Below are 26,573 nucleotides of genomic sequence, written 5' to 3'. Positions count from 1 at the left end.
CTGTATGGCGTGGGGTGGCGGTGGGGAGGGGGCATTGCTATCGGTAAGGAAGGGGAGGGAATGTGGAATGAGGGTAGAGGGGTTAGGCAGCTGTTTAAAAAAAAAGTGAAGAGGGAGGCTTTCCTTGGGGGGGGGGGGGTCGTCAAGGTGACTATGGCATGGGGGTGGCGGTGGGGAGGGGGCATTGCTATTGGTGTCCTCTTTTTTTTTTTGTCTTGGCAAATATGGTAACCTTAAGTAAGAATGACCCTACACTACCACCTGTCAAGCTTCTTATGCTGCATAAAACCAGCAATCTTTGACCATTGAAGAAATCCAGTTCCCTTTAGGACAGCCCCTGCAGTAAGTGAAATAAAGTTATTAGCCAGGTTGCACCGATATTGAGCACTAGCCAGCTAAACTGGAGTCAACGCCTGCAGTGCCCAATTTTCTGCCTTTCAAAATCTGAGATTTGTCTAGGTAACGCCCAGAGTTACCAGGAGAAGTCTTTTGAATATCTGCCTCTTTGTTTTTACAGGCTAATTTTGTGTAAGCAGTTGCAAAGGAATGTGTTATGTATGTGTGAATAAGTACATGTTTTTGTGTAAGGTTATAAGTAGGGCTTCTATTCTTAGGTGGTTATAAATTGTAAATTTAGGTGTTCATTTTCCATTCAATTAGAGTTCTTTGACTGTACAAAAACCAGTGTTTATCGATATTTTGTGCCATAGATACTATTACTTGGTACCTTTTGTTATGGTGGAATCAAATATGTATGTTTGTGGCACTTAGGAGGAATCAGTACAGAAAAGGCACAAAAATCAAGCAGAGACTAGAAGACAAGCCAGGGGACGTGAGAGAAGCCCTAGTTATAGTTAGCATGTGTTTCCCTATATACATGGATAAGCGTGTGATTGAGAAATCTCTGCTCCCAGGCTCATGTCTTGTTTGATGTCTCTGCAGAATCAAAGGTTGGTGGGTCCTGAATCACTACATCTCCACCTTCCTCTCGGGAGTCATACTCACTTGGTGAGTCCTCACATTATCCTCTTTGCTCTCTCCGTTACCTTCAGTAGTCATTGACTGAAGGTGTCATACATAGTAACCATTGATTGGTCCATGTAGCATCTGAGATGTCATTTTTGTGTTTCCTGTCGAGGACCAATCAGGTACAGTATGCGTCATGTTATCAAATAACCTCTTTGCTATCACAGACCTTGATTATCGTGTAGTATTTGACTATCATACTTGTGATTTCTGCACTAGTAGGATGGGAGATAAGTGTTTCACCCAAGTACTTTTAGTCTGGTGATTCTTTAAGATCTATTAGATCAAACAAGATGCCTGGTGTTGGTAAGACCACCATTAATGACAACACATCTAGGTAATAATTTCATAAGTTGAAAATAATGATATATCTGTTCAACTTTGGCTCAAATTAGCTTCAAGTGGCAAGGGAGGAAGGCAAGAATCTCCTGTTGATCCAATATATTGCTAGAAACAGGAGGGGGGAAGGTCCAAATTTGCAGGCCTACTATTGGAGTACTTGTCTCCCAGTATTAAAGAATCTGCTAGGGTGGGTGAAGTTGAAAATAATCTAGGTAAATCTACTTCCTCTCTCTACATACTGTCACGCCTACCGCAGCATGAGGCAGTTCCAGGGAAGTGAGGTGCCCTTAGTTCTTGGGATGCCTCTGAAGGCGTACATGGGAAAGTTTATAATCCTTCAGTGACTTAACACATCAGTCCACTGTAATCCACAAAACCAAGCAGAGGACGTTGGGAACCTGGCGCAATAACGTTCTCCACAGTCTAAATTTCACCAACCCAATTTGTCAGTAATAGCCCCAAAAGAAAAGGGTGAGGGGTGGGGGAAATGATTAAGCAAAAGGTACTTTAATACAGATCAGTTCCTGGACACCAAAATGTAATTCCTCAAGGTCTCAAAGAAGAAAATTAATACCGTTTTGCAGGGTTGCAGCAGCTTGACAGTGTTTAAACTAGGCCTTGTTAACATTCCATTTCTACCCCAAAATATCAAGTGGGGCAGATTATTCTCACAGTCTCAGCAAACAAAGGTCTACAGAAATATTCAAAAAGAAACAAAACAAAAGTCCCTGGCTTTTCAACCTTTCAGCCAGTTTTGCAAGGAATATGCTGTTGTAAAGTCAAGACAGAGTTTTATTCCCTTTCTATTTGTGGTAATATTGTTTCTAGCCAAAGTCTTCAAAATACTGATTGCTTTTCTTTCCAGAAGGTTCATATTTTCCTGTAAAACTCCAGTGCACCAGTAAATTCCTGTGATATTTCAAACGGTGCAACTGGAGCTAGAGCCCACCCCTCCCTCCTACGTTTCTCAAACACACCTGTCTGACCACTAGACTAACAACTGCAAGGTGCAGGAAAATTAGCAACCCTGTTCCATACATCCATTAAAGTCAATACCTTGCTTAGGACATGTCCATTTTCTCAAGAATCTCTCTTCTTGCTGTGAGGAAGGGAACCATGCCATCTTCCTCTTCTATGCTGGTGTCCCTGTTTATAGAGAGCTGAGAGGCATTTCCTGGCACCTCCCCAAGGTTGCCAGATTGAAAAAATTTTCCCCACCCAAAACCCGCCCAAAGTTAAACCCCACCCCGACATCTTTAACCCTGCCTCTGATGTCTAACTCCGCCCCTGATGTAGCCTCTGACATAATTAACCCCGCCCCTAACGTAGCCTCCGACATCACTAACCCTGCCCCGACGTAGCCTCCGACGTTACTAACCCCGCCCCCAAATTCATTAACCCCGCCTCGGCGGGGCTTCTATTGGACCAAATTAGACCAATAGAAGCCCCAGAGAAGCACCCAAACCCGCACCGTGGCTTTTTAAAAGCCGCCCAATTTCCCGCAGCCGGCAAAAATTGCCCGCAACCGGTCGCAGAAAGCCGCCCAATTGTGCGGGAAACCCGCAGACCTGGCAACATTGCACCTCCCCCCCTCCCTCCTAGAAGCAGTCAGTTGCTCAGGGTTGGAGACTATACTGTTGATGTTCCATGGAAACTGACTACTCTTCTCCCTTCCCCCAGACACAGGTGCTCCTGCCAGTGTTTTCTCCCTGACTTGCCCCCACCAAGGGCAAGTAGGTTTCTCCTTCTGTGGTTTGGAAGGAGGATAAACTGATCTGGGAGACTTCTTCTTAGGGTGAGTCGGCAAACTGAAGAGTAGCAAATCTCCTGGACTGGATGGTATTCATCCTAGAGTACTGACAGAACTGAAAAATGAGCTTGCGGAGCTACTGCTAGTGATATGCAACTTATCCTTAAAATCGAGCGTGGTACCGGAAGATTGGAGGATGGCCAATGTAACACCCATTTTTAAAAAAGGCTGCAGGGGAGATCCGGGAAATTATAGACCGGTGAGTCTGACGTCGGTGCCGGGGAAAATGGTAGAGGCTATTATTAAAAACAAAATTACAGAGCACATCCGAGGACATGGATTACTGAGACCGAGTCAGCACGGCTTTTGTGTGGGGAAATCTTGCCTGACCAATTTACTTCAGTTCTTTGAAGGAGTAAACAAACATGTGGACAAAGGGGAGCCGGTTGATATTGTGTATCTGGATTTTCAAAAGGCGTTTGACAAGGTACCTCATGAAAGGCTACAGAGGAAATTGGAGGGTCATGGGATAGGAGGAAATGTCCTATTGTGGATTAAAAACTGGTTGAAGGATAGGAAACAGAGAGTGGGGTTAAATGGGCAGTATTCACAATGGAGAAGGGTAGTTAGTGGGGTTCCTCAGGGGTCTGTGCTAGGACCGCTGCTTTTTAATATATTTATAAATGATTTAGAGATGGGAGTAACTAGCGAGGTAATTAAATTTGCTGATGACACAAAGTTATTCAAAGTCGTTAAATCGCGACAGGATTGTGAAAAATTACAAGAGGACCGTACGAGACTGGGAGACTGGGCGGCTAAATGGCAGATGACGTTTAATGTGAGCAAGTGCAAGGTGATGCATGTGGGAAAAAAGAACCCGAATTATAGCTACGTCATGCAAGGTTCCACGTTAGGAGTTACGGACCAAGAAAGGGATCTGGGTGTCGTCGTCGATAACACGCTGTAACCTTCTGCTCAGTGTGCTGCTGCGGCTAGGAAAGCGAATAGAATGTTGGGTATTATTAGGAAAGGTATGGAAAACAGGTGTGAGGATGTTATAATGCCGTTGTATCGCTCCATGGTGCGACCGCACCTTGAGTATTGTGTTCAATTCTGGTCGCCGCATCTCAAGAAAGATATAGTAGAATTGGAAAAGGTGCAGCGAAGGGCGACTAAAATGATAGCGGGGATGGGACGACTTCCCTATGAAGAAAGACTAAGGAGGCTAGGGCTATTCAGCTTGGAGAAGAGACGGCTGAGGGGAGACATGATAGAGGTATATAAAATAATGAGTGGAGTGGAACAGGTGGATGTGAAGCGTCTGTTCACGCTTTCCAAAAATACTAGGACTAGGGGGCATGCGATTAAACTACAGTGTAGTAAATTTAAAACAAATCGGAGAAAATTTTTCTTCACCCAACGTGTAATTAAACTCTGGAATTCATTGCCGGAAAATGTGGTGAAGGCGGTTAGCTTAGCAGAGTTTAAAAAGGGGTTGGACGGTTTCCTAAAGGACAAGTCCATAAACCGCTACTAAACGGACTTGGGAAAAATCCAAAATCCCAGGAATAACATGTATAGAATGTTTGTACGTTTGGGAAGCTTGCCAGGTACCCTTGGCCTGGATTGGCCGCTGTCGTGGACAAGATGCTGGGCTCGATGGACCCTTGGTCTTTTCCCAGTATGGCATTACTTATGTACTTATGCTGGTAGGAAAACCCCTGGGATGGCTCTCACTATTCCTGTCACAATGCATATTTATTTTATAAAAGACCTCTGATACGGCCAAAGATAAGTGAACAGTCCTTCGTAGGGGAGGTAGTATGTGCTTGGCAGTAGATGCACATGTTGGTGGGTTCCTTGTACAACCTTTTAGTCCTTACACCTATCTCAGTCCGATCTTTTATAAGAGCAGTGGGCAGGGATGTCACTGGAGAGCCAAATAGGAACTCCCCAGGAAGGAATAAAATGCTGGATTAGCTTCTTAACCACTGTAACTGCATCAGCCTTACAGCAAGGAAATGGTTCAATCCATCCTGAGAATAAACACATAATTACTACACAATACTCAAAACCCTGACATTTGGGCAGCTGGATAAAATCCATATGCAAATTCAGAAAAGGTCCTAATTGTGCAGGTTCGTGTCTTTCGCAGTTCTTAACATGTTTACCTACATTATGCTGTTTACAGACTAGGTAAATACCACATACATCTGCAATTTTGGCAGATTTGGGGTTGTACCAGTCTTGGGAAAATTTATGAATCATCCCTCCTCTGTCATCATGTACCTGGCCATGGTACATGGAGGCAACATGACGGAGAACCACATGGCCCGTATGGGTCTTCCAAAGCCCATCAGAATGCAAAGTGTACCCAGCTTGTCTTCAAGAATCAATTTCCAATTGTGACACCTCCACTTGAGCTTGAATGACATTCTGTAAAGGAGGCAAAGGAGACAGCAACACTAGGTACTGGGAAGGCAGAGTACGATGTTCGCCTAAAGCAGCAACCCTAGCAACATGGTCAGCAAAAGAATTTCCCCAAGATAATTCCGTATGGGCTTTAGAATGGCCCTCACACTTAACAATGGCAATTTCTTTTGGATGTGAAATAGCATTCAACAAAGCAGAAACATAGGAGTCGTCATGAATTGTTTTCCCAACGATGTTAGAAACCCCCTATTTTCCCAGTCCTGAATTATTCCATATGCATAATGATTATCAGTATATGTGCGAACAGAACTATCAATAGCAAGTTCACAGGCACGAGTTAAGGCAGCAATTTGGGCAGTATGAACATCTGGTAAAGGAGCGCTCTCTACTGTGTTTGAAAGGGTGCAAACAGCATATCCAGCCCTTAGTTGCCCCTGGTTGTCTCTGAGGCAGGAGCTATCTACATAGAACTCAAAATCTGGATTTGCAATGGAGTCTCTTGCAAATCGGGGTGAGGTTTGATATTCATTTTGACAAATTGGACACAGTCATTAGGCTCTCCCTCATCAGGGAGTGGAAGTAAGGTTGCAAGATTAAGCGTGGTACACCGTTGAACAATAACATGTTGTTGAGAGAGAAGTTGCTCATATTGAGTCTGTCTAGCCATAGAAAAATGCTGGGGCTTAGCATGATTAAGGAGTTGCCTCTATTGCATGTGCAACTTTCAAAACTAGAGGTGACTGCAATACTATATTCTCTGACAAAGACACTAAAAGAGCAGCTGCGACCACTGCTCTTAAACAAGGCGGTATCCTCTGTAGTAAGCAATTGGCTTAGACTTTCCTCCATGTGGTTGAGTGAAATTCTGTTCATGGCAAAACAGGGTGAAAAATGTTGTGTAATCTGGTAAGCCCAATGTTGGGGCAGTAGACAAGGCCTACTTAAGTAGTGTTAAGGCTTGTTCTTGTTCCTGTCCCCAGGGCAAGAGTTCTAGAACTTCTTCTTCAGAAAGCAAATCTTGGCGGGGTTTGGTAATAACAGCATAGTCCGTAATTCTTTGTCTACAATAATTTACTATTCCAAGCAACCTTCTAAGTTGTTTCTTATTGGTAGGCTGTGGTAAAGTTTTGAATAGCAACACTTATGGTGGGTAACAATTCTCTGCTACCGTGACTAAGTAGAAATCCCAAATACATAACTTTGGGTTGGCAGAACTGGAGTTTCTTCCTATTGGCTTTAAGGCCTTTGTTAGATGAATGATTAAGCAATAGCACAGAGTCTTTTATACAGGCTTCTTTAGTGGGTGAGCAGACCAGAAGATCATCAACATAGTGTATTAGGACAGAACCTCCCTCAAATTGCAGAGGTTCTAAGGTCTGTTTTAAAGCTTGAGAAAAATAAGAGGGACTTTCAGTATATCCATGACTCAAGGTAGTCCACTGGTATATGGTTGACCTCTATATGTAAATGCAAAAATGTGGCTGGCTCTCAGGGGCCAAAGGTACACTAAAAAAAAAGCACTACTCAGATCTATGTCAGTATAAGATATTGCATCATGAGGAATGACTGAGAGGATTGTAGCTGGATTAGGAACAACTGGGAAGGAGGCATCAACAGCCCTATTAACAGCTCTCAGATCTTGCACACATCTCAAGGTATTTTTCTCAGGTTTGGGGATAGGCAAAGATTGGAGTGTTGTAAGGAGAGTTTATAGGATAGATGACTCCTTGGTCCGGTAGATCCTGAATCACTTGTTTTATACCCTCCTCAGCTTCAGGGTTTAGGGTATACCGAGAAATCTTGGGCACTGGCATGGAAGGGTCCAGGACAACTTTTACCGGTTCAGTCTGTAAATGCCCCACTTCGTTAGGGCTAGAAGCCCACAAGGCCTGTGGGACTGCAAGAAGACGAGTTTCCAATTCAGGAACAAGACCTTTAGCCTCAGGTTCCTTGAGGGACATAGACAATATTACTTCAACATTTGCTACTCTTTGCTCTGGAACGTGAAGGAACATGTCATCTGGAGTACAGTAAATGGTGCAGCCCAAGCAACACAAAAGATCTCTGCCCATCAGATTAACTGGAAGAATAGGGCTCATTAGGAATGTGTTTTCTTGATATGAAGAACCCACTTGTATGAGCAAGGGTTCAGATAAAGCATGAGATATTGGATTATCAGATAGTCCTTCAGCTTGGACCATCTCCCCTGACAGAGACACTGTGGGAAATTCTGAACTTTTGAGAGCAGAGCATGTGGCTCCAGTGTCAATCAGCATCAAGGGGTATGAGAGGATGGAGGGTCTCAGGTGGGGGTTTTCCATGAAAGGTCTCCTCGGGTTCTTCAGTGCTGGAGTTCCCCATATTTAGTCCATCTCTCAGTGAGACATCATGAAATATACAGGGATTGCTCAACTTCAGCATCGGGGGGGGGGGGGGGGGGGGGGAAGTCCTTTGGGAGGCTTTTCAGGACAAAAAGCTTTCCAGTGTCCCATTTCACCACATATAAAACATGAGCCTCATGGTAGGCTGGTATTGTTTCCAGGCCCTTGTCCTCTACCACTACCGCTTCCTCTTCCCCTTCCTCAGTTATTTGAGCTCTGAAAAGATCGCAATTGCAGGTTCAACAGCTGTTCTTGTTTCTTTGCTAGCTTGGAGCTCTTCTCTGCTTCCTGATCAAGTAGTTTCCGATGAGAATGTTTAGCTACTTCAACAAGGGTCTCGGACGTTTCTGTACTCCATCCAACACGAATGGTTTTCAGGAATGACTGTACAGGGGGCAAAAGCCCATTAACAAATATGATATGATGTGCTGACACCTGGAATGGTATTCTCTAAAGCACTGTCAATTCCAGAGTATTTCTTAAATTCAATAGCCAATCGGTCCCAATATTTAGAAGGATCTTCTTCAGATTTCTGTTGGCATTCATTAATTCTACTCCAGTCAGCCTTTGTTTTATGTATTTCTGTAACTTTAGTTGCTACATCATTAACATTTAGCCTTAAATTCATCTAGGCTGTCATCATTTGGATCTTCTGTATACCATTTGGGTTCCTTAAGGCATCTATTAGGTTTTGTATCAGGAACAAGAGTTCTTAATTGACATCAGCGTAAGTGGGATTTTAGCCATCAAACACACTATGCAGTTCTGTCTGCCACTTCACTGGATCTTCTTCAATATCAGGACAATCTTTTGCTATGGCTCTAATCTTAGAGGTATTCCAAGGCAATTGGGGACTCTCACTAACTTATCTTGTTCCTCAGGCAACAGTCATAATGAATAAGCTGTAACCCTCTGTGTCTCAGATTCTGAGACTTGCTTACTAGCCATAATGTGGCTAAGCTTGGACTTACTGTGATGCAAGACACGTAACTCAGGATAAGACAACTTTTTGTACTCTTTTTCTAAATTCTCAGAAGTGTCAACACTGCCCATTTCATCAAATCTTTTTATTTTTTTATTTATAAATTTTTTTAAACATAACACAAGCATTACATCTTGTTTAGGAAAAACAGAAACAGAAAAATTCTACTTCAATATATATAATTCCCCATTTCAATTAAACTTCTTTCTTAGACCACGAAATTTAAAAGGAGTTAACAGAATACATTTTTATCAAGAATATGGCCTGGATCGCCCCATCAAATACACTCCTTGTGAATTACCAGATCTTAAACTAACACCAGATCTATCTGTTCACGTTCTTCATATCTATAAAACTCCTCAAATGTCCAGGATCAAAAAAGTGATATTTGTTATCCAAGTATTTTAACTGACATTTACAAGGATAAGACAGTATAAAACTGGCTCCTAAAGCCTTAACTTCGTCTCTCATTGCCAGGAAAGATCGACGTCTCTCCTGGGTGATCTTCGCAACGTCGGGAAAAAACCAAAGTTTTTCACCATAAAATGGTTTTGCTAGATTATGAAAATAAAGTTTTTTAATCATGTTCACATCTTGTTCGAAAACCATTGAGACAAGAAGAGTTCGCCTCTCAAATATCCCATCATTGGAGTTTTCCAAAAAGCCAGTCAAATCCTGAAATTCTTGATTCCCATCTGTTCTCTTTTAGGAATAGGTATATAAAATATTTTATTAATAGGAGGTATTAAATTTGGAGAAACAGATAGGTTTTCAATTAGATACTTTTTAAACATCTCAGTTGCATTTATTTCCGAGGAATGGGGAAAATTAAGAATCCGTAGGTTCAAACGTCTATTATAGTTTTCAAAATTCTCCAATTTTCAATGGATTATCATTTTATCTTTAATCAATGAGTCTGTTTTTTTAGTCAAAGAAGAAATATCCTGTTGAACCTGTGCTTTATTTAATACAGATTCCTGTTTCAATGTCTCAAACGCGTTTGTTAGCAAATGCATTTCATCAAATCTTTAAGCATACCTTTTATTTCGGTTTCATGAGCAGCTTTGGTTTTTCTATATATCTCTTGCAATTTAGTAAGAGACAAATGGTGTACATCCTTTCTAACTGTGCTCTAGCATTTATAGATATAGGCTTAGCCCACTGTATTAAATGTTGCGTCATGTTTTCCCTTGACATACTGTCTGATTTGTCTCCTGTGTCCTTTGTTATCCTTGTATCTTCCTCTGTGTTATTCTCTGCATGATAATCAGGAGGTGGAGTAGAGGGAGAAAGGACAGGGTACAGTGAAATACATTTTCCTTTTTTTTTCCCCCAAAATAATCAACTTTATTTTTAACTTCAGCCAATTTCCTTTCCATTTCACAGGATTATATAGGTATAAAGAAAAGCTTACATTAGGGAGTCAGCTGACATTCAGTTCAATATGTCAGCAAAATAATGAATGAAAAAGAGACTTTGACCATTAGCTAAATCAGATGGCTTTTAGGACAGACAAAAATGTCTTAGTGTTTTCTCAACCATTGATAATTACTGATTTATTCTTATCTATCTAAATCATTCTTTAAGCAGCACGTGAATTGAACAAGAAAACAATTGCCATTAACAACTTTGCCTTGAGAAGTTTTCTTTTCTTCATAGGGCCCCTTAACTACAAATAAACAGCTCAGTTCACATTAATTTGGCCTTCTGCTAAGTACATAAGTAATGCCACACTGGGAAAAGACCAAGGGTCCATCGAGCCCAGCATCCTGTCCACGACAGCGGCCAATCCAGGCCAAGGGCACCTGGCAAGCTTCCCAAACATACAAACATTCTATACAATCAAGCCATTGTGACATCACTAATGAGGTTGGCTCTTATTGGTGGAATGAGCCACTATGACATCACAATAGGTTAAATCACTGCTCTATGTAATAAAAGTGAGCCAAGTAGAGGACATAAGTACATAAGTAATGCCACACTGGGAAAAGACCAAGGGTCCATCGAGCCCAGCATCCTGTCCATGACAGCGGCCAATCCAGGCCAAGGGCACCTGGCGAGCTTCCCAAACGTACAAACATTCTATACAATCAAGCCATTGTGACATCACTAATGAGGTTGGCTCTTATTGGTGGAATGAGCCACTATGACATCACAATAGGTTAAATCACTGCTCTATGTAATAAAGGTGAGCCAAGTAGAGGACATAAGTACATAAGTAATGCCACACTGGGAAAAGACCAAGGGTCCATCGAGCCCAGCATCCTGTCCACGACAGCGGCCAATCCAGGCCAAGGCCATCTGGCAAGCTTCCCAAACGTAGTAGAAAAGCTGAGAGCTGCACATTGGTCTCATGTAACCTAGAAACAATTTCTACTATTTTTCAGACTAAAAGAGAAATTAAACCTAAGTATTCCAGTTCCACAGTACCTTGCCTCAAACACATTCTAAGTGAATCTTTGGAGGTAGAAAAAGCCCTTTTCAGAGAGAGAGGAACAAGGTTACTTATCTCACGATTTATGGAACTTTAGCATCCTAAACTACACACCTATAAAATCCAGTGGGTTAAGAGTTTTGGAAGGACAAGTACAGGACTTTTGGATGTAAATTTGAAACAGTACTTTAAAGGTATCTATTTTCTAATTTGGTAATGGTGCATCTGAACATCCTGATGAGATCATATGTGTTGCCTGCTTTGATGCATAAGTGGGATACCAATTCACGCCCCCCCCCCCCCCTTGCAGGAATAAGTGCAACTTGGTAGGAGATTTTGATATATATGTCTGACCATCCAGCTCTGTTGAACCTGGGGTGGGAGGGCCCAGTTCAAATCCCTAAAGTGTACAGTAGGACATATTCAGTGCCGCCTAGTAGCTGCACAATGGGTACCAACCAAGCGATGGAAAAGACAGTTCATCTCCAACCAAATTGGGGTGGCCAAAACCCTGGATATATATGGAATGGGAAAGTTGACTCATGAATGACAAAAGAAACAGCACAACTTTTGTCAGATATGGTTACCCTACAGCTGATTTATGAGAATGTAGCTACCCTTGGAATATGAGCAATTGAGTACCGTACTTGCCCTCTGGGGGTGTAATGCATGTGGATACGTTGGGGGGGTGGTCATGGGAGACAGAGAGGAGGAGGAAGTTTGGGGTTATTCTACAAAAGATTAACTGTTGAGTCTGGTTTTAATTCACAAGTAACTACTATCGTGATTGTACTACTGGATGCCCTAAGAGGAATAAATACAATAAAAGGTTTACCACAACTTGACCTTGGGCAATTTCTTCATGTTTTGATATTACTTATTTGATGTGATTGAAAGGAAGACAGGAAAAATGTACATGGCAGCAAGTTTATGTTCCAGGGATAAAATATTGTCATTCTAGATCCCAAGGAAATGATTGGTAACCTCATTCCTGGGTTCCAAGAGGAACCCGTCCAAAGTGGTGTGCAAAAGTAATTTCAGCAAATTTGAACACCAGTCACCTTGAAGAATTTCATGATGACCGCCTCTAGTTTGGCTTTGAACTAATACTGTCCTGTTCCAAACTGTATGTTAATTTCTCTGATGCTGTGTCTCTCTTGCAGGCCAGATGGAGTGATGTATCATATGTTTAGAAATCAGTATATGTCCTTTTGCATGTATCAAAGTAAGTACAGATTCACACAGGGATGACAAGGGGTATTTTCATGCTCCTCTCCCCCCCTCCCTCCCCCCAAACACACACTTTACTTCTAATTTCTATTGTCTTTTATTGTCTTTGCTAAAATTGATACTGGGTTGTCCGTCCCCAAGAATAAGTAACTAAGTTTTTTTTGCCGTCCAAGATGCTTCCCGGACTGAAAAAACTTTATGGTTGTTCTTGTAAATGTACAGAGCAAGACCACAGGGCTCCACTTCCCCCCCCCCCCCCCCCCCCCCCCAAATGTGGTCAGCTGATGATTTTTGTGCTAAATTACACCTGCAGATACACAGGTGGATTGAGTTGCTGCAATATTGTTTTCAACTGGTTGAAAATAAGGGATGAGATTTAAAATGAGATGAAAGAGCAGAAAACCATGAAGCCCAAGTGTCTTAGGGGGTAATTTCATAATAGGACACCTGTGTGAAAAATCCAAAAAGGTATCCATCTGCTTTGATAAAATAGACTCGCACAGTGACTCTAACACAAGTTTACATCTACTTCAAAGAAGGTATAAACGTGTCTATATACTCTGTGGGGGGTCGTTTTTATAAGAAGCTTCCTAGTTTTACATGCTAAGGATGCTGGTATTTTAGTTATTTAGGGGGTCTTTTACTAAGCGGCGGTAAATCCCATGTGGGCCCAACACAGCCACTGGTGGTAGTTCCGGCCGGAGCATGCGCCATTTCTGGTGGTCCGGTAATTTATTTTCCCTAGTATCACGTTAACCTGCCAGTCATAAGGCATTCATGCATGCTGCCAGGTTACCGCAGGAGCCCTTATCGCCACCTCAGTGTTAAGTGCTCCCCGCCGCATGGCCACGCATTTTACCGCAGCTTAGTAAAAGGACCCCTTGCACACACAAATGACTTCTTAAATACTGACTAGCATTGAGGATGATGGCAGATAAAGACCTATACAGTTCATCCAGTCTGCCCAACAAGATAAACTCATAGCATAAGGTATGACGTGATACTTCATATGACCGCTCAAAACACGGCAGCTAGGCTTATCTTCGGACAAACGCGATTTGAAAGCGCAAAACCCCTCTGCGAAAAACTACACTGGCTCCCAATCAAAGAACGCATTACTTTCAAAATCTGCACTCTGGTCCACAAAATTATCTACGGCGAAGCCCCGGGATACATGACAGACTTGATCGACCTACCAACCAGAAACACATCCGAATCAACACAAACATTCCTAAATCTGCACTACCCAAGCTGCAAAGGACTCAAATACAAATCAACATATGCATCCAAACTGTGGAATGCTTTACCAAAAGCCTTGAAAACCACATACAACCACCTAAACTTCCGGAAAAAAACAAAAAACGTAACCTGTTTAAAAAGGCATACCCTACCAATCCACCATAAATGCCTGATCTCTGCAACAAAACTAAAGTATGTAAATGGACATAACCCAACTCTTCCGTTGTACGATTCCCTAATGTGGCTGTGCCACATGTATTTTATCTCACCACAACACCACTTTGTATTTGTTTACACCGGAGTCTGCAAACGCCTCTCCGGTACTACGTAAGCCACATTGAGCCTACAAATAGGTGGGAAAATGTGGGATACAAATGTAACAAATAAATACTTGATCTTGATTTGTTCTTGCCATTTTCAGAGCACAGACTCTAGAAGTTTGCTTGGCACTGTCTCCAGCTGCTGAAGTTACCATTGAAGTGTCACTCCAGCCCATCCAAATCTGTTCAGCCAGGATCAGGGCACAGACCGTAGAAGTTTGCCCAGCACTGGCTTTGCTTCCCAATTATTGGTGGGTCATCTTATCACCCGCTAAGCTTGTTTGGTTCCAGGTCGTCTATACAAGATTCCTTTCTGTTGATCCCACACATTTTTGGGAGAAGATGGATTCCTCCAGTGTGACACACTTGAATCTGAACACCAATCACTAATATTTTACAATTGTAAATATTAGTTGTGTTCTATTAATTTTGGTAGGTTTCTCTAATTTGTTTGTATGTGAGATTGGAAACCGTAGGTTCAGATACCCCAGATAGTTATATTGAATTTTAACTGCCAGACCGTTGACCATTCTTCTAGTTTTTGGAGATCTCTTCTCATTGTTCTACTCCCTCTGGGGTATGCACTCTATTGGCTGTCTTTGTATCTACTACTACTACTACTTAACATTTCTAGAGCGCTACTAGGGTTACGCAGCGCTGTACAAATTAACAATTAAGGACGGTCCCTGCTCGGAAGAGCTTACAATCTAAAGAACGAAATGTCAAGTTGGGGTAGATAAGTATTCCTGAGAAGAGGTGTAGTGATTAGGTGCCGAAGGCGACATTGAAGAGGTGGGCTTTGAGCATTGATTTGAAGATGGGTAGGGAGGGGGCACGGCGTATGGGCTCAGGGAGTTTGTTCCAGGCATGGGGTGAGGCGAGACAGAAGGGGCGGAGCCTGGAATTGGAGGTGGTGGAGAAGGGTACTGAAAGGAGGGATTTGTCTTGAGAGCGGAGGTTACGGGTAGGGACGTAAGGCAAACTTTTCCTTCTAATCCTTCTTGTCTCTCACAAATATATTAAACAGAATCAGCCCCAGTATCAACCCCTTAGGCACTCCACTACTCACTTTCTTCCAATTGGATTCCACTTGCCACCACCCTCTGTCACCTATAGGTCAACCAGTTTCCAATCCAGTTCACCACTTTGGGTCCTAAGTTCAGCCCTCTCGGCTTATTCATGAGTCTTCTGTGAGGAACCGTATGAAAGGCTTTGCTGAAATCCAAGTAGATTACATCTAGCTCATGTCCTTTATCCATTTCTTTGGTCACCTAGTCAAAGAAATCAATCAGATTCATTTGGCAGGATTTTCCTTTGGTAAAATCATGTTGTCTTGGATCCTGCAATCCGTTGGCTTCTAGAAGTTAACTATCTTTTCCTCCAGCAATGACTCCATTATTTTTCCTACCACTGACATGAGGCTTACAGGCTCATTTTCAAAGCACAGAGAGGCATATTTTCAAAGCACTTAGCCTCCCAAAGTTCCATAGAAACCTATGGAACTTAGCCTCCCAAAGTGCTTTGAAAATATGCCCGTTAGCCTCCCAAAGTTCCATAGAAACCTATGGAACTTAGCCTCCCAAAGTGCTTTGAAAATATGCCTCTTAGCGGCCTATAGTTTTCCACTTCTTCCCTGTCCCCGCTTTTATGAAGGGGGTCCACATCTGCTCATCTCCAATCCCATGGAACCTCTCCCGTCTCTAAAGATGTATTAAATAAATCCTTAAGAGGTCCCGTTAGTACTTCTTTTCTGAGCTCCCTCAGTACCCTGGGACGTATCCCATCCGGCCCCATAGCTTTGTCCACTTTCAGATTTTCAAGCTGTTTATAAACGCTTTCTTCCGTGAACGGTACAATATCCACTCCATTCTCAGATATACCCCCAGCAGCCTCCCGCTGTCGTTCTCCAGGATTTTCTTCCGTGAACACCGAAGAGAAGTAATAGTTAGCATGTTTGCTTTATCTTCATCACTCTCCACAGAGGTGCTGAGAATGGCTTTCATCTTAAAATTCCATTCCTAGCTTTTCTCCTTTCTCCAATATATCTGGAAAAGGTCTTTTCACCTCTCAACATCTTTAGCCGTTTTTTTCTTCCACCCTTGCTTTCGCTAGCCGTATTTCCCTCTTCGCTTCTTTGAGTTTAATCCAGTAATCTTTTCCATGATCCTCTTGTTACGTTCTTCTGTATTTTTTGAACGAAGCCTCTTAGGTGGTGCTTTTACTGTGGGCATGCACAGGGACATAGCATTGGTGGGATCTGCATGTACGTGTGTAGATGATAAAAATCCTTACTTTACACGTGTAAAAGTAGTGCCTACATGTATGCATGTTCTTTCACATTTATGCTAGTATTTTATAAAGTCAAGTAGAGCACAGGGGTAAGATAGTTGAGTGAAAAACGTGTGTTTAAATAGGTGCAACTCTGTAAAATTACCCTGCGTGTGTGTCCATGCATATTTTTATAAAATAGAGACATATACATTGGATTTACACTCCTAGGAATGCTGATGTGCAAATCACTTTAAAAAGGTGCAGTCTTAGGTGGTTCTACTTACTCTGTGTGTGTATATCTTGTGCGTAATTGTATAACAGCTATTTTCCATGTGTAAAATAGGGTTTACATTTAGAAAATAGCTAAATGGAAGGTTGCATGGGTAAATATTCTATCTGAAAACCCTCTACTCGAAGTGCGGGTACAATAAGTTTGTTGTGCCACATCATGTTTTTGACTGGTAAAACTGTTTAAGGACTTTTCCTCCAGGAATTTGTCCAAACCTTTTTTTTTTAAACCCAGGTTCATTAACCGCTGTTACCGCATCCTCCGGCAAAGAATTCCATGAATAAAGCTCTGGAACTCTTTGCTGGAGGATGTAACAGCTGTTAGTGTATCTGTTTAAAAATAGTTTGGACAAATTTCTGGAGGAAAAGTCTATAGTCTGCTATTAAGACAGACATGGGGTAGCAACTGCTTGCCCCAGGATTGGTAACATGGAATGTTGCTGCTAATTGGGTTCTGCCAGGTACTTGTGACCTGACTTGGCCACTGTTTGGAAAACAGGATACTGGGCTAGATGGACCATTGGTCTAACCCAGTATGCTCTTATGCTATGTTCTTATGAAAAGACATGTGTAGAAGTCTGTGGGTACACTTATTGAGTATTTTTGGAAGGAAAGGTACATATAAACTTTGAAAATGTTTGGTGCAATATCCACAGAGAACAGCACCTGCAGACTTTTCTCCTAACTGCACAATTTTGAAGATTTCCCTCCTAATAGAGTAAGTCTGGAGGTCTAGCTTATTGTAAGATTCGTCTTTGCTGTGGAAGTCCTTTATCTTTTCATCCAGTTTTTCTCATGATAATCTCAAGTTTTGTGTCTGTCTCCCCCCCCCCCCCCCACACATTTATCAGTTTTCTGGATTATAACCATTTACTTATTGAACCACAGTTGCAGTTACACAAATCAAATGGATAAAAGAATGTGAAAGGCAATTATTAGAGCTTTATAACTGGTCACAAAGAATTAGTCTTTATATCTGGTCATATTTATCCAGCTGCTGATTTTAGAGCAAGATAAAGACCATATATGAAGAAATAACCCTGCAAAGAGCTAGAAAATCTGGTTCTGAACTGCCTTATATTTGTTGTTGTAACTTTTGGTGAAAACTGTTCTCTACTGCTCCAGGTTTTGTACAGTTTCTCCAATACTATTACCAGAGCGGCTGTCTCTACAGGCTGAGATCACTGGGAGAGAGGCACACCATGGATCTAACAGTTGGTAAATGGCAAAACCCATTTCTGTTTTACTTGACTGGTTTCTTCCGAGACTTATTTATTTTATTTCTTAAGTAGAGAGGTGTGGTAGCCGTGTTAGTCCACTCTTAAAGGTTATCAATAGAAATCAAACAAAATAAAACATGGAAAAGAAAATAAGATGATACCTTTTTTATTGGACATAACTTAATACATTTCTTGATTAGCTTTCGAAGGTTGCCCTTCTTCGTCAGATCGGGTTCTACATGGAACGTTGCTACTCTTTGAGATTCTGCTGTGGAATCTTGTCACTCTTTAGCATTCCGGAATCTTGCTATTCTTTGGGGTTCTACATGTAGAGAGGTGTGGTAGCCGTGTTAGTCCACTCTTAAGGTTATCAATAGAAATCAAACAAAATAAAACATGGAAAAGAAAATCAGATGATACCTTTTTTATTGGACATAACTTAATACATTTCTTGATTAGCTTTCGAAGGTTGCCCTTCTTCCTCAGATCGGGTTCTACATGGAACGTTGCTACTCTTTGAGATTCTGCTGTGGAATCTTGTCACTCTTTAGCATTCCGGAATCTTGCTATTCTTTGGGGTTCTACATGTAGAGAGGTGTGGTAGCCGTGTTAGTCCACTCTTAAAGGTTATCAATAGAAATCAAACAAAATAAAACATGGAAAAGAAAATAAGATGATACCTTTTTTATTGGACATAACTTAATACATTTCTTGATTAGCTTTCGAAGGTTGCCCTTCTTCGTCAGATCGGGTTCTACATGGAACGTTGCTACTCTTTGAGATTCTGCTGTGGAATCTTGTCACTCTTTAGCATTCCGGAATCTTGCTATTCTTTGGGGTTCTACATGTAGAGAGGTGTGGTAGCCGTGTTAGTCCACTCTTAAAGGTTATCAATAGAAATCAAACAAAATAAAACATGGAAAAGAAAATAAGATGATACCTTTTTTATTGGACATAACTTAATACATTTCTTGATTAGCTTTCGAAGGTTGCCCTTCTTCGTCAGATCGGGTTCTACATGGAACGTTGCTACTCTTTGAGATTCTGCTGTGGAATCTTGTCACTCTTTAGCATTCCGGAATCTTGCTATTCTTTGGGGTTCTACATGTAGAGAGGTGCGGTAGCCGTGTTAGTCCACTCTTAAAGGTTATCAATAGAAATCAAACAAAATAAAACATGGAAAAGAAAATAAGATGATACCTTTTTTATTGGACATAACTTAATACATTTCTTGATTAGCTTTCGAAGGTTGCCCTTCTTCGTCAGATCAGGTTCTACATGGAACGTTGCTACTCTTTGAGATTCTGCTGTGGAATCTTGTCACTCTTTAGCATTCCGGAATCTTGCTATTCTTTGGGGTTCTACATGTAGAGAGGCGTGGTAGCCGTGTTAGTCCACTCTTAAAGGTTATCAATAGAAATCAAACAAAATAAAACATGGAAAAGAAAATAAGATGATACCTTTTTTATTGGACATAACTTAATACATTTCTTGATTAGCGTTCAAAGGTTGCCCTTCTTCGTCAGATCGGGTTCTACATGGAACGTTGCTACTCTTTGAGATTCTGCTGTGGAATCTTGTCACTCTTTAGCATTCCGGAATCTTGCTATTCTTTGGGGTTCTACATGTAGAGAGGTGTGGTAGCCGTGTTAGTCCACTCTTAAAGGTTATCAATAGAAATCAAACAAAATAAAAAATGGAAAAGAAAATAAGATGATACCTTTTTTTATTGGACATAACTTAATACATTTCTTGATTAGCTTTCGAAGGTTGCCTTTCTTCGTCAGATTGGAAATAAGCAAATGTGGTAGCAGATAGTATATTTAAGAGAAACATCAAAGCATTACTTTGACAGTCTGACAGAGTGGGAGGGTGGGGGTATGCATGGGGACATCAAAGCATTTCATTGATATTCTAACAGGATGGATTTATATACCGCCTTTTGGAAACAATTCACCCAAGGCGGTGTGCAGCAAGAATAAGTTGAACATAGACAACAGACAATTACAGCAGTAAAACTATTAAAATAACGATACATAATTTGAAAGGCTCAGCTTAACACAAGACTATCTGTACTTCAGGAAGCAGGTGAAAGCTTGGCTCTTCAACCAGGCCTTTAATCGAAGAAGTAATTAACTTGTTAGTTACACGCACACGCTGCAGGACATGTTTAGTCACTCCTACCCTAGCTGAGATAATATTCAACCATCTCTCTGACCTCATGTGCAACTTTCTTTAAATTGGTCACCATTCTTTCTAATTCCTCGTACTTTCTTACCTATCTATATGTTACAGCTTTGCTTTACCCTTCATGATCAATTATAATGTTCTATTACATATTGTGTTGACATTGTAAGTGGTATACGATACACAATGTGAATCACTTTTGCACACTCACAACCACTGCGTATATGCACGTTGTCACGCTCAGCCGCCAGATCCGCACCACTCTTTCTCAGTCTCTTCCTTTCTTGACCAAGCACGCCCTTCACTCCCGAGTCGACAGTCTGCAGTCAAGGTCTCCGGACAACAGGCAAATCACCAGAAGTGCTTTATTATCTCCTGAGTACATTTACTCTGCTTTAAGGCTTCACAGGCCTTTCCCTCTCCTCAGTGTAGCTCCACTTTTAAACCCAGTTCATTGGAGCCCTGCTTGCAATCCAGTTCAGCTTGGCCCTGCTTTCCACACCGTTCACTTTGGTTTTCTCCAGCACTGCTTCTAATCCAGTACTTAGTAGCACTGCTCTTTCCCACAGCTAATGAGCACTGCTCACAATTCAGTTCAGTTAGCAATGTTTTCCTCCTCAATTCAGTTTTAGCACTGCTTTCAAACACAGTTTAGTTTAGCATTGCCTTCAAACACAGTTCCTCTTAGAAATGAAATTCAATGGCAATATGGTCCAAGTCACTTTCTCACTCTTAGACCTAATGACCCACCTCCCTCATTTGTCAGCACAAAACCACCTGACATCCACCCACCGGGTCAATTCACCAAGTCTTCATTCACCCTCTCCAGTTCAGTTCATAACTCACTTTAAGAGCCCTCCACCATCACTTCCATTTCCCCCTCATTCTCCCCTCCTTTCTCCTCCTCCAGTTCCATTCTCTCCTCCCCTTCCTCTCTGTCCAGGGGCTCCTCCCTTCCCCCATCTGATTCCATCTCCCAATCACACCCCGGCTCCTCCCTCCCTTGCATAGATTCTTCTCCCTTCACCTGATCTGTCTGCTGGTGCTGCACTGCCTTCTGGGGCTTGTAGTTTCTGAGCGCCTGGCTTCTCTGACGTTGCCCTGCCTTCTGGGCTTTGTAGTTCCTTGGTTCTGAATCGCGCTGGTGCTGCACTGCCTTCTGGGGCTTGTAGTTTCTTTGCTCTTCACAACATGTATTAAAGATGAGTGATTCACATTGTGTATAGTTCCAGAACGAAGGTATCGTGAATCGGATCTAATTTTGAAGCACATAAGTAGTATACTATGCCATACCTTGTATTGTTATTTGAATATTTTTACTGCTCTAATTGCCTCCTGTTCATGTTTGATCTATTCTTACTATACACTGCCTTGAGTGAATTCCTTCAAAAATGTGGTAAATAAATGCTACTTTAAATTGTCAGAACAATATGCAATAAAACATTTGAATAGACAACAGCAAGAATTTCTAGATAACCATATATTTATGTGGATAGTTACCACATTGATCATACAACTAAGCGGACTCCTGAAGATAAAAAGGCAGTAGTGTACTGCTAATATTATGCCCTGTTTTTGACTATAGAGGGTACACAAAAAGGGTTTACCAACAGTCAGACTAAGGCTAAAGCAGCTAGGGCTCTTCAGCTTGGAGAAAAGACGGCTGAGGGGAGATATGATGATAGAGGTCTATAAAATAATGAGTGGAGTTGAACAGGTAGATGTGAAGCGTCTGTTCACACTTTCCAAAAATACTAGGACTAGGGGGCATGCGATGAAGCTACAATGTAGTAAATTTAAAACGAATCAGAGAAACCTTTTCTTCACTCAACGTGTAATTAAACTCTGGAATTCATTGCCAGAGAATGTGGTAAAGGCGGTTAGCTTAGTGGAGTTTAAAAAAGGTTTGGATGGCTTCATAAAGGAAAAGTCCATAGACCATTATTAAATGGACTTGGGGAAAATCCACTATTTCTGGGATAAGCTGTATAAAATGTTTTGTACATTTTTGGGATCTTGCTGGGTTTCTGTGACCTGGATTGGCCACTGTTAGAAAGAGGATGCTGGGCTCGATGGACCTTTGGTCTTTCCCAGTATGGCAATACTTATGTAAGATTATACCCAACATTTATTACTGTCATGGAATGTACAAACTTAACTCATTTAGATACATTGAACTTGATTTGAATTCTGAAGAACACCTTTGGTTTTTATATGTTTCAACCATTTATAACTCATCAATCCAGGAACAAATTCCTTCTCTCAGCTATAACGTGAGATTGGAGTCAGGACATAAAAATAAATGGTGGGTTGAAATCTCGGGGAACCAGGTTCAATTCGCTCTGCAGCTCCATGTGACCCTGGGCAAGTCACTTAACCCTTTGTTGTTCCAGGTACAGTATAATACTAGATTGTGAGCCCATTAGAGATAGTGCCAGTACCTGCAAATAAAATTGTAAATCGCTTAGATCTAGGCAGTATATAAATACTTTAACTATTAAAATAAATAAATGATATCCAGGCTACAGCAAAATGAGGGAAAAAGAAACATATGGGAAAGAACTGAAATATAGAACAGAAGAGAGAAATACAGACAGAAGTGGATGGAGAAGAGCAATGGAACTAAAATGAAAAATATTCTGAAGTGAAAAGTGCAACACATGGAGATGAGGAGCTGAAGTTTGTGTGTGTGCAGAGCTGCGTCAGTCATGCCAGTGTGGGTGTGTTTCTCTGGTGACTTGCTGACAATATTTATTCTATGCTCTTTTGCAGAGGGCTTTCAATCCTGGATGTGGCGGGGTCTCACTTTCCTGCTGCCTTTCCTCTTCTTTGGACAGGTGCGTAACTTTTTAGATCTGCTGGGATGAAATGGATGGAGTGTTGGAGGAGGCAAGAATATGACTGAAAAAAGAAATTTGAAAAGCTTCCTTGGAAACTTGGGGTTCAGGATGGTGAAGGGGCCTGCGTCTACCCAGCGCAAACATCAGACGGAGCATTGCCCTTAGAATGAAATGTAATGTAACACACTGTAGGGGGCAATGATTTCCATCACCTACCTCAAATTCCCTCTTTATACCTCTGCAGCGTTTCACGAACACTGTAGCTATAGAGGCATTTGGTACAGTTATTAAAGCAGCTCACACACCACAGGGAAGATTGGTTTTGAAGAGGTGCCCCGGAGCATTTTGAAGGGTTTAGTGCTTTCAGGACTTTTTCTGAAAAGGGGTCTTAAACCTAGAACATGATGTAAAAAAAGGCTTTAAAGTAGAGAGTTGCACGGGGACAGAAATCCTACCCATCCCCGCCCGTCCCTGCTGGAATCTTACCCATCCCCGCAAAAATTTAAACCATCCCAACCCGTCCCCACCCATCCCCGCAAGAATTTAACCCATCCACATAAGAATTTAATAGTACATAAAAGAAAGTTCCAGTCAGCTCCCTTTCTGGATTTGAGCCACAGCACTGTAGGCAAGGAAGGAACGGAAGTTGGAACTTGGAATACTCTGGTGCGCACATGTAAGATTTGTCTCTGATTCACTGGCAGTGTGTGCTGAGAGGTCGCCACATGCACGCACCAGTAGGTCAGGTGACATCTGATTCTCGTGCCTGTGTCAGAGCTGAGGTCTGTGCACCAGCCTGGGAGCAAAGAGGATTAATAGTAATAGTAAGTGACAGCAAATAGACCTGAACGGTCCATCCACTCTGCCCAATAGTCACACTCATGATCAATTCATCATTAAATCAACGAGTGTGATATTATATACTTGATTATGGTCTTTCTTTCGTGTTTCTGGAACAAAGACCACAGGAGTCTATCTGGCCCTATCCTTATGTTCCAACTACTGGAGTTGCCATCGAAGCCCACTCCAGCCTATTCATGTTCTCATTTGTGGGACACAGACCGTAAAAGTCTGTCCAGCACTGTCCTCATGTTCCAGCCACTGAAGTTGCTGTCTAAGCCCTTTCCAGCCCATCCTACACCAGATTGCCATGTATGAGACACAGACCATACAAGTCTGCCAGGTATCAGCTCTAGTTCATCACAGCCAGAGTCGCCATCTAAGTGTCACTTGACATATCCACACACATGCAGCCATTTAAGGTTAGCTTTTATATAACTTCCATTTTCTAATTAGAATTCAAAAAGGCGTGGGATGAACACAGAGGATCTCTGTCATCATTTGTGACTCTACCACCTCCTTAATGGAAGACTATCCACATTTAAAGCAAGGAAGAAGAGGAGGAGGAGACAGCACTCAAATAAATTGGTATTCGGTAGATGAGAGGCTGGTGCAGGTGCAGCTTACACTTCCGCGGGAAGCCCACAGAACTGCCTCCGTCCCCGCGGGAACCCCGCAGGAACTGCCTCCGTCCCCGCGGGATTTCCACGGGGACGGAAGCTGTGCAGCTCTCTACTTTACAGTTCTTTTATAGCCTGCTAATACCATTCACATAGTTCATAGTGGATTACAACAGGATACTAGATCACAGTAAATCTAGGATCAGTGGTGTGCTGGAGCAGGCTCTCACAGGCTCGCAAGAGCCGGTTGTTAAGTTCTTAAGAATTTTGGGAGCCGGTTGTTAAAGAAGGGCCCTCCATGGCTACTTTAACAACTGGTTCCCAAAATGTGGGCTTGGGCCCCTTGCTGAATTCTCTTTTACTTTGCTGGTGGGGATGCTGAGCCCTGCCAGCCAAGTAAATAGACTGCTGCTGCTCCCCGTGCTTTGTTTCCAGCTCTGAGCAGCAGGCTGGGACTTCTCCAGCATGTGAGAGAAGTTCCAGCATGCTGCTCAGAGCAAGACGTTGGGAGTGGTGGCAGTCCATTTCTTGGCTGCCAGCAAAGGTATGCCTAGTGTGCCTGCACGAAGGGAGGGAGGAGAGAGAGGCAAGTGTTGCTCCCCCCTCCCCCACCCCGGCCACCCTTGGCCCTTCCAACTGCAGAGCTGGCTACGTCAGGCGAAAGAGCCTGTTGTTAAAAATTTACCAGCACACCCCTGTCTAGGATGTAACAATATAAAGTACAAAATTACCATAAATATTAATCTAACAATCATTGATACATTTCCCACAGAACACAACTATAATGTATCTGCAGTAATTACTTCTTAATCACATACTTACGTCTTTAAGCACTTCTTAAAAATGGAAGAAATGTTAAATTAAATGGTAAGAACTTACATAGCCTAGCAGCCTGAAATGCAAATAGTTAAGATACCTTCTTGTTAGTTTCCAGAAGTGTGGGACACAACAGCCTGTTTCAGTGGGGCTGCCTGTGGCTCGATGGTTTACATGGTTGCTGCTCTGGCCTGGCATTCTCTAAGGCAGTGGTTCTCAAGCATCTTTCTCCCCAAGCCCTTTGGATTTTCAATATATCCCTCATGAGACTATTACACTCGGTTTGAATAAGTAGGCATGTACATGTTTACATACGTGTACTGGAGTAAGTTCTGTACGGAGCTCTGGCGCTGTCTGTGATTACGGGACTAAGAAAGTTGTTACAGGTTATAAAATAAGGGAAACATCCTGAGTAGCTGCAAATTAAGGGCCATGATACTGGATCTCAGCCTAGAAACCCAACAGGATACAGTTTGACCATTGAGCCAGATTAGTTTATAGACGTCACTATCCTAGGGGTTTCCAAACCTGTCCTGGGGGCATCCGAGCTAGTCAGCTTTTTAGGATATCCAAAATGATTATGCATGAGATGGATTTGCATACCAAGGAGGCAGTGTATGTAAATCAATCCCAGGAATCTTTTACCCTATAAAGTATCAGCCAATCCTGAAGCTAAAGTGAATTTCTAGGTGTTTCATTATAAACCTGTCTAGTCACTCTATAATCAGAAAGTTTTTTTTCTTAAAGCTTCGAAGCCACCCACTCAGGCCCAAGGTGGGGAGGGAAGGGAAGGTGATGGTGGTTGATTGCTTGTCCCGGGATTGATAGCATGGAATATGGCAACTAATTGGGTTTCTGCCAGGTACTTGTGACCTGGATTCACCATTGTTGGAAGCAGGATACTGGGCTAGATGGACCATTGATCTGACCCAGTGCGGCTATTCTTCTGTCTCTTTCCAGGCCAAAGAATGGTGGTGCCTTGGGTCACCTCTTCAGCCTGTGTATAGGAGAAAAAAATCTGATGCAATAGATAAGAAACAGATGATAAAAGCTGTAAGAACATGAGTGGAATTGCAATGCTTTTAAGCTGGTGCTTGCTGCCTCCTGCCCCCACCGGAAGTCCTTGTTACAGTTGAGGGGCCACAAGACACGGGTGCAGTGAGGCATGTCCCGAAGACAGACATATGACCTAATGACCTGTTTGTTTCTTTTCCAGTTCTGGCAGCTATTCAATGCACTTACACTATTTCATCTGGCCAGACACCCACAGTGCAGAGAGTGGCAGGTAATAAACCGGGGCCCAGGGCCCTCATGGCTCAGTGGCAGAGTTACTGGGAGAGAGTGAATAGAGCTG

At 42.2% G+C, this 26,573-nt stretch overlaps 1 protein-coding gene across 1 annotated transcript in view; it reads left to right on the top strand.

Moving 5' to 3' along the window:
* Positions 1–26,573, top strand: part of TMEM120A (transmembrane protein 120A) — an 81,683-nt gene that overhangs the window by 54,282 nt on the left and 828 nt on the right. The window contains exons 7-11 of the mRNA XM_030185631.1: positions 943–1,008; positions 12,512–12,573; positions 17,822–17,914; positions 22,876–22,940; positions 26,436–26,504. Coding sequence (XP_030041491.1) covers positions 943–1,008; positions 12,512–12,573; positions 17,822–17,914; positions 22,876–22,940; positions 26,436–26,504 — 355 coding nt within the window. The remainder of the gene's footprint in view (positions 1–942; positions 1,009–12,511; positions 12,574–17,821; positions 17,915–22,875; positions 22,941–26,435; positions 26,505–26,573) is intronic.

This window comes from Microcaecilia unicolor, chromosome 13, assembly GCF_901765095.1.
Source record: "Microcaecilia unicolor chromosome 13, aMicUni1.1, whole genome shotgun sequence".
Taxonomy (NCBI): domain Eukaryota; kingdom Metazoa; phylum Chordata; class Amphibia; order Gymnophiona; family Siphonopidae; genus Microcaecilia; species Microcaecilia unicolor.
This window is presented reverse-complemented; position numbering and strand designations above follow the sequence as displayed.